This window comes from Primulina eburnea, chromosome 13 (genome assembly GCF_022965805.1).
Source record: "Primulina eburnea isolate SZY01 chromosome 13, ASM2296580v1, whole genome shotgun sequence".
NCBI lineage: Eukaryota > Viridiplantae > Streptophyta > Magnoliopsida > Lamiales > Gesneriaceae > Primulina > Primulina eburnea.
In genome coordinates this window covers 27,945,053-27,953,663 of record NC_133113.1, presented here as the reverse complement: position 1 = coordinate 27,953,663, position 8,611 = coordinate 27,945,053, and the positions used below count along the sequence as shown (strand labels likewise).

The 8,611-nt window shown below is 35.3% G+C and overlaps 2 protein-coding genes across 2 annotated transcripts; one reads left to right on the top strand and one right to left on the bottom strand.

Moving 5' to 3' along the window:
* The first annotated feature begins 4,269 nt into the window (after window positions 1-4,269).
* Window positions 4,270-5,765, top strand: LOC140810435 (UDP-glucosyltransferase 29-like). The gene is made up of 2 exons (XM_073168293.1): window positions 4,270-4,900; window positions 4,933-5,765. Exons 1-2 carry the CDS (start codon window positions 4,373-4,375, stop codon window positions 5,692-5,694), a joined length of 1,290 nt encoding a protein of 429 aa, XP_073024394.1. The 5' UTR covers window positions 4,270-4,372; the 3' UTR covers window positions 5,695-5,765.
* A 430-nt stretch (window positions 5,766-6,195) lies between these two features.
* LOC140809837 (uncharacterized) lies at window positions 6,196-7,307 on the bottom strand. Its single transcript, XM_073167585.1, has 4 exons — window positions 6,957-7,307; window positions 6,691-6,801; window positions 6,525-6,605; window positions 6,196-6,436 (listed from the first exon to the last, which is right to left on the bottom strand). Exons 1-4 carry the CDS (start codon window positions 7,209-7,211, stop codon window positions 6,362-6,364), a joined length of 522 nt encoding a protein of 173 aa, XP_073023686.1. The 5' UTR covers window positions 7,212-7,307; the 3' UTR covers window positions 6,196-6,361.
* Window positions 7,308-8,611: the final 1,304 nt, after the last annotated feature.

The following is an 8,611-nucleotide window of genomic DNA, read 5'->3' as shown; positions in this document are numbered from 1 at the left end:
ATTATATTATGAAAGCCCGATTTAATTATAAAAGCTCAAATGAAATTAGGGAGGCCCAATCAAATTATATAGGCCCATCAAGTGTATCAGATTAATTCTCATCGATTCAAACCGATCACAAAGCGTTGCAAATAGAGGGAGATCGTGGAATGGTGGGCGGAAGAACGTGGCTCATGGGGGAGTGGGAGGAACCGCACAGTTTGCAGAAGAAAAAGAGGACATCGGCAAACAGAAAGAACTCTACGACACACAGACAACTCTACAGACAAATCTGCAAAAATACTCTCTGCAAAATTTTCAATCTTCAAGCATTAGTTTCAAGCGTTTCAGTATATTTCTAGCATTTTACGTCTTCTCATTCTAGATTTCAGCAACAATTTATTATATTTTTCATGTCATTAATGAATTCCTACAGTTTTGTAAATTCAAAATCATGTCAGGGATTTATTTGCATCAATTTCCAATAGTTTTCTTTATTTTTGGCATTGCATTTGTTTTAGGAGACTATAACTGACGGTCGAATTTAGAATTCACGTCGCTTGAATATTTAGAAGTTAGATTTTATCATTTTCACACAAATCGGTGCATTTTCGCACCTGGCACGCCCGCAACACCAAATATTGTGCAAACAGCCAGTTAGAAGACAAAATAAAAATTCATTGTTAAAAATAAAAAATTCATTGTCATTAAGCCGAGCTTCTCATTTTGAATATTGCGAATTATTTTAAAAATATATTCGAATTTTGACGTAGTTTTTAATCTAATAAAATCTAGCTTTGCATCGGGAAAAGAGAGATTAAACTATAGTTCCTAAATTTATTAATTTAGACATTAATGACACATTTTCGCTTTGCATCGGGAAACAAAGATTAAACTATAGTTCCTAAATTTAACATTAATGACACATTTTCATCGATATTTTTCTGAACCCTAAAGAGCACACAAGTGCTTCCTGGTTTAGTTTACAAAAAACGTAATTGTTTAAAAGGATTTGTAGAGTTCTCTTTGGACAGTAAGTTCAAGCCCGAATTTGTCTCTACTTTAATCCATTTTGATAGGTAATAATAGACTAAAAATAAACAAATTCAGATAGCAACCGAATAAATTATAATCGACAAGAACATAAATATTTATGTGGTTCACCCAATATAGGCTACATTCACGGAACTACTATAATTTTTTTATAACATGAATAAATATTACAAGAAAACACTCACATTCCCAACCCTCGAGTATAACCGAGAATATTTTCCCTTATTCTCACAAGAGAATCTCACAACATTTTGGTGTCTCTTATTTAAGTAGCTTTGAAATTGTTCGATTTGGGATGATTGAAATGAAGTGGTAAGCTAGCTATTTATATGTGCAAACATGATGTGAAAACGCGTTTCCGACATGTCAAAATTTCTTCTGCCACATACTTTCATTAAATCCATTTGACCCCACCTTACCTAACATTTATCTCACTTGAAGACTTGATTACAATCATATTTTCACACTCATCAATGCAGCAGCTTATATCTCTCCATTTATACTTGCAGTCTAACGTGTCAATGATTACAACCTTCGTGAGCATGTCAACTGGCTTCTTACTTCCAAAAATATTCTCAAGCATCAAGACTCAATCTTCCAGTACTGATTTGATGAAATGGTCCCACTTTCAAGTTGGTCTCATTCTCAACTATGACTTTCCACATTTTAAAGGTTTCGTAAACATCATATTTATTTTTCAAAAAAGAAAGCCAAACTTTTCTGCTCGAATCGTCAATAAATATGATGTAGTATCTTGAGCCTCCAAGTGATGTCATGAGAGATGGCTTCCATACATATATATGAACCAGTTCCAACTTTACTGCTTTTGGTTCTGTACAGCCTTTTGAAAAGATCACATTATGCTGCTTTCCAAATATACAACTTTGACATAACTTGTGTTCAACGGTCTTTAATTTCGGCAGCTTCCCGTTTGATACAATCATCTTCATTTTATTCTCACTCATATGTTCAAGTCTACAATACCTCCAGCATCCACAACTGCTAATGTATATTTGCAATTGGAAGTCATGTAAAATGTTCGGATTTTCTTTCCTCAAGCAACAATCATGGATTTCTTTATCACTTTCCAGAACCATCACTAAAGGTCACATTCTGACCTTCATCATCGATCTGTCCCACTGAGATCGGATTGCGTGTCAATTTTGGTACATGTATGACTTTGTTGATTTTCCAAACACATCCATTTGACATTTTCATCCGAACTTCACACACACCAACTATTTCTAAAGGCTTTCAATTAGCCAGAAAAACTTTTTCGTAATCGTCTGCGATGTAATTATCGAATATATCATGATTATCGGTGGTATAAAACGAAGATCCCAAGTCCATAACCCAATAATCAATTGGGATTTCCATGGATTGTAATAATTTTATTTATTTGTTCAAAAATTTACTATCGATCAATTCATTTTTTTTATTTGGGGGATGGGGGGATCAGGCTATTTGGGAGAAGTTGGTCATCTTCCCCAGGATCTCAAACAAATGATGGACCTCGGAGAGTCGAGACCAATCATCATGTACCTCTTCAGTAACAAAGTTATCGTTATTCTTTGTTGATTTGTAGTTCTTTTTAGGTGACCAGTCTGACTATAGCTCAATCACTTCAATTTTTTTTTTGAAGTTGCTTGTCTATTCCATTTCTTGAATTGGATCTATCGTGTAACCGGTTAGAACTCTTTTCGCTACTCATGTCCCTTCTTTTGTTCTCGAGATTTAGAGTAGATCTCGATGACGTCTCTTCACCAGAATCAATCAAGCGAACTTCTTTCGCAAGAATTTGATATATGACATCATTGAATTGTAGCTTTCCTTTTCCAACAGAGTTGCTAATAGCTGCTTGCATCGGTTCCCAATTATTTGGTAAAGACTCCAAAAGAATAAGTACACGAATCTCATCATCAAATTTGATTTCAACTTATGTTAGCTGAGAAACAATCGTATTGAATTCGTTGATGGTTCAGCCACCGAAGCACCTTATTCCATTTTCAAGTTGAATAACATTTTCATGAGATGTACTTTGTTGTTTGCTGATGAGTTCTTATACATATCCGAAAAATGGACATCATTTCCTCTGTGGTTTGTGCCTCCGCCACGTTATGTGCCACGTTTTTTGTTAAGGTCAATTGTATTACACCTAACATCTATCAGTCAAGGAGCTCCGAGTCATCATCCTCCATCTTGTCCGACTTTTTCCTTGATAGAGGTTGATGCAAATTCTTGTTATACAGATAATCTATAATTTGTAACCTCCAGAACGTGAAATCTGTAAAGTAAAACTTGTTGATTCCATGTCCCGATCCATCATCTCCATCCATATCTTCTCTAGTCGTCATAGAAAATCTTAAAAATATTTTCTGATGTGGAATTTCAGATAATGAATTCACAGAGATTACTCAGAATTCTATGAAATTTTACAACAAAGCTCTGATACCAATTGTCAGGGAATACACCGAAACGATGATAATCATAATGATAATATAGTACCAAAAAATAGAATAAGATAAACAACGAGAATACAAAGATTTACGTGGTTCATCTAATATATGTTACGTCCACGAAACTACCACAAATCTTTTATAACATGAAGAAATATTATAAGTATTAACAATAAAACACTCAAATTCTCACAAACCCGACATTCGAGTATAACCAATAAAATATTTTTTTCTGATTCTCACGAAAGAACCTCACAATTCTTTGCTATCTTTTATTTAAGAAGATTCCATTTGGGTTGATTGATATGAAATGATAAATTACCTATTTATAGAAACAAAAAATGATGTAAAAATAGTTTCCAAATGGGTCAAAATTTCTTCTGCCACCGACCTTCATTAAATCCAGTAGATCCACTTTACGTAACATTATTGAGCCAAGAGACCTTTACAAGCACAACTTTGGTTTTCTATTTTAAAAACAAAATTTTGGTTTATTCTTTCAGTATTAAAAAGATTCTTAAAGATTCTTCTATGTTGTTCCAACAAGTTTCGTTTTGTTTTTAACAATTTGTATGATTCATTCTTCCGAACCATGCCTAAATTATTTAAATATTTTTTCGTGCATTTGTAACCGAACACGTCATGATATTATATCCATGCACGTATGATTTTTTTCAAATGCATGCACGTATGATTTGAATCGCGCCACGAAGTAAAATTATTGCACTTTTGATGTGAAATATTTGACACGTCTGACTGTCATCAAGAACTCGCGGGTTCCAACTATCTACCTGCATTATATAGGAGCAAATCTTGCTAAAACCAAATGCCCATCAAACCATTCTCACACCTTCGAATCTTGATTCAACAGAATCCAAATTATAATGTCGGGCAGGCAAGAAAATTACAAAATCTTGATGTTTCCATGGTTAGCTCACGGCCATATATCCCCCTTCACGGAGCTCGCCAAGAGGCTCGTTCACAGAAATTTTCTTGTGTTTTTATGTTCAACTCCGGTGAATCTAGAGTCATTTAGAAAGTTCACCTTCGACCCTTCTTTAGAATTCGTGGATCTTCACCTTTCTTCCACCGAACTTCCCAAAAAATACCATACTACCAAGAACCTACCAACACATTTGATGCCAACTCTCAAAGCTGCATTCGATGAATCCAAAGAAAATTTTCGAAACATTCTTAAAACCATTAAACCGGACATTTTAATCTATGATTTCTTGCAGCCATGGGCGCCACAGGTGGCTTCTGAAGAGGGGATAAATTCCGTTGTTCTTCTCCCTTGTGGTGCTGCATGCTTTTCGTTCGTAGCCCACTACTCCATTCATCCTGAGATGGAGTTTCCATTTGAGCCACTCAGATTTCCAGAGACCGACCGAGAGAATTCTGAGATTATACATGCTATAATAAATAGTAATGAGAGTAAGGAGAGATTCTAAGATGCTTCGAAATGTCATCGGCTTCTTTTATACTAATAAACTCTTCGAATCAGATTGAAGCTACTTACATTAATTACTTGTCTGAATTAGTGAATAAAGAGGTTGTCCCAGTTGGGTTTCTTGTTCAAGAACCGGTTAAAAAACCAGACGATTCTGTGTTCTTGAATTGGCTCAGTGAGAAAACTACCAAGTCCGTCGTGTTTGTATCCTTCGGAAGTGAGTATTTTCTAACAAAAAAAGAGATAGAAGAAGTTGCTTTAGGCTTAGAAATAAGTGGGGTGTCTTTTATTTGGGTGGTTAGGTTTCCCGTGGGAGAAAAAATGAATCTAGACGAGGCATTGCCACAGGGGTTTCGGAAGAGGGTCGGAGATAGAGGCATGATAGTTGAAGGGTGGGCACCACAAGCTAAAATATTGAGTCATTCGAGTGTTGGATGGTTCTTGAGCCATTGTGGCTGGAATTCGATTCTGGAGGCGATAACATGTCGAGTACCTGTTATTACAATTCCGGTGCAACTTGATCAGCCGATGAATTCGAGGTTGGTTACCGAACTTGGAATCGGGATTGAGGTTCGGAGAGATGGGAGAAGGTATACTAGAGGACAAATCGCGAAGGCGATAAAAAAAGTGTTGGTGGAAGAAGACGGAAAACAGATGGAGAAGAATGTGGATAAGTTGAGTACTGAGGTTAGAGGGAATTGTGAATTTGAAATGAATGCAGCTGTAAAAAGGCTCGTGGAGCTTGCTCAAGGTTGATAAAATTGCAAGTTCGATTCTTTGGTAGGGCCAAATTCAGTGGAGTGAGCTTAGTATATAATGTATGAAATATAGTCTCCCCTGCATATATGTTAAAAATAATAATATTATATATGCTATGCTTTTTTTGTATATATATTATATTATATATATATGTAAGGGGTCTAATAATCGATTGTATTTCTATTTAAATATATCATATATATGAAGTACTTTATTTTATTTAGTTTGTTGTTGATCTGTCTATTATCTTTATAAAATAGTCAGTGTTTGAGAATTATGAATTTGAAAATTGTGAATTGTTTTTAAATTTTTTTATTAAATAATAAAATAATATCCTTTTGTTTAGTTTGTTTTTTATTAACTCATGCAAATAATAATATATTACATGCAAAAGGTACCTGCCAGCAAAGTTAGAGCCTTGCGAGTTGAGGCCGATACTTGGGGTACTGAATGACACAAAAGCAAGTAATGATCAATGACGTGCATGCACAGTATTGGGATCATTTTTTCAAGCCAATAAATGTCATATTCGAGTTTGTTACATTTGTATTTCAAACCAAGTATACTTTTTAATCGTAATCATGAACAATCGATAAATATGTAACATATGCGCGTTGCGGAAAGCCGTTTTTGTTGTAGTGAGCAGTGGATGAATTCTTGGATCTCAGCAAAGGGAGTTTATGTTCTTGCTAAGCTGCTCCAATTTATTCAATCTCAGTTTCTCACTTTCAGTCACCAACTAACAAACAAAGATACATGAAGAAAATAAAGATTCCGAATCAGTGAAATTAAATTAAGTCAAGATTCTGCAAGAAGAACGAAATTACCTCAACTAGTTTGCCAATAAGCTGACTCATTTCTCTGTTCTTCTCATTGAACGCCTCAATGGCTTCTTTGTATTCCTTTTCCTATGTTATTACATTATACGACGAAGACACATTTTCGTGATACACTCTAATTAAATTTACGTTTAAACATTGTGGAGTACTTCACCTTCTTCTGGCAGCTAAGTCCCAGTGGCTTCAACTCCCGGTTAATCAAGTCGATCCTCTTGCGAATAATCGCAACTTCCTTCCTCATCGGATCGGTTAAAGCTTGTAGCTCCTATTATAAGTTATCATACAAACATAGAGGATCCCAAACTACAGAATCAATACGTATGCAGTAGGTTGAAATACAGCTTTGAACTAAATAAATTAAACTGCAGACTCATAAAAATTACGAAGGTGAATATATATGGTTTTCTTCATCAAACTTACTTCACGAATTTCAGCCAAGCGTTTCGTTTCCTCCTCCACACGGCCTAAATGGGCCTCAATTTTCTCTCGGACCGCGTTTTTCCTCCTCTCAATCTCTTCTTCCTTAACACGAAAGGCGGTTAAAGCTGATCTTGTCATCTCTTCATCTATGTCTTCATTTAGGAAAGCACCGTCGATATGGTTGATGGAACTAGAGTTCTGGGGACGCGGCATTGGAACCGTCTGTTCAAACATCTGTTGTTTTTGTGTTGTCATTACAAAATCCTTAAAAACCTTTTTTCTTTCTTGTTTTGTATGTACTTTTGCTTTAGTATTTACGAATGATCGATGCTTCCTCAATTCTTCTCTTTTTTCCTGTTTACATATTCTTAAAACAAGGCAACCTGTGGAATTATATATGGAACCATCTTTCTTTCTCGACAACAAATCTTGCAATGAGGGTAATGACCATACTGCCCTATGTCGTTTTTAATGAGAATGTAAAAAATAATCTTCTACTTTACTTCATCATAGAATTATTATTTTATATCTTCTTGCATGTTACATTTGCATTATAAATTAAATACTTTGAAAAGTTTAAAGGGTATATGATAGATAATCATATGCTTGCGACAGTTACAAGAATGATTCTGCAGATATCGGTTGAAGGGTCTTTATTTGTATATTTTCTTCAATTAATTTATCTGTACAGTGGGGCTTGGGGTGAAAGTTTCGTTGCCTGTGTAGAAAATTAAAGTTCACCAACACACAGATGAAATGATGGCCTTGGGGGCCAAGACAAAGTAGCTAGTATTTGTACCTTATTCTCTGAGACATGATGGCCTTGGGGGCCAAGACAAAGTAGCTAGTATTTGTACCTTATTCTCTGAGACATGTTCAAGAAACTTCACTTTCTTGGATTTTACTTCTGCGCTACCTTTTGTGACACTATTACCCAAGAATTAGGAGATCTAAATAAAGTATACTTACGTCCTCACTCACAAGAGTTAAAGAAAATAAAAATAAAAATTAGGAGATCTAAATAATCAGAGCGAACAAGGATTTATGTGATTCAAACATGTATTCTGAAAATAAATATACCCATGAAACATCAATGTCTTTTTTATGCTTGAAGGTGACGATCCGGGTCATACTCGTGCCTACACCACATATATGTATGAAGAAATAGAGAGTGAGCGAAAAGCTCAAGTCGCAGTATTATAAAACTAAATAAAGAATACAAAGAAATATGTTTAATTATATAGTTAGGGTAAACACAAAAAGAATAAAATGACTAATCTACCCTTAAGAGTTGAAAATAATATATTCTAACAATGTACATAGACATGACAAATGAGATTCAATCAGGGACGTAGCCAGGAATTAAACCGAGACTGGGCTGAATGATAGCCCTACTAGCGACGGCTCTTCTAAACACCGTCGTCGATCTTAATCGGCGACGGATTTTATTAATCCGTCGCAAATCAGCGACGGTTAGAACAAAACCGTCGCTGAACAAAACCGTCGTAATTTTAGCGACGGATGTAGAAAAACCGTCGTTAATCCATCCGTTTTTTGTAGTGGGCTATGGGCTAAAATTTTTAACAGATTCAAAAATTTTAGCGACGGAAGTGGTAAAACCGTCGCTAATCCTAAATTCTAGCCTGGGTTGAAGC

What these genes read in the sequence shown, in the direction of transcription:
- LOC140810435 (XM_073168293.1), top strand. Translation starts at nt 4,373, where the DNA reads ATGTCGGGCAGGCAAGAAAATTACAAAATCTTGATGTTTCCATGGTTA. An exon ending in AGAATTCTGAGATTATACAT is followed by an intron (nt 4,901 to 4,932) that starts GCTATAATAAAT and finishes GAGTAAGGAGAG; the next exon opens with ATTCTAAGATGCTTCGAAAT.
- LOC140809837 (XM_073167585.1), bottom strand. Translation starts at nt 7,211, where the DNA reads ATGACAACACAAAAACAACAGATGTTTGAACAGACGGTTCCAATGCCG. An exon ending in GCTTGGCTGAAATTCGTGAA is followed by an intron (nt 6,802 to 6,956) that starts GTAAGTTTGATG and finishes AACTTATAATAG; the next exon opens with GAGCTACAAGCTTTAACCGA. An exon ending in TTATTGGCAAACTAGTTGAG is followed by an intron (nt 6,437 to 6,524) that starts GTAATTTCGTTC and finishes TTTGTTTGTTAG; the next exon opens with TTGGTGACTGAAAGTGAGAA.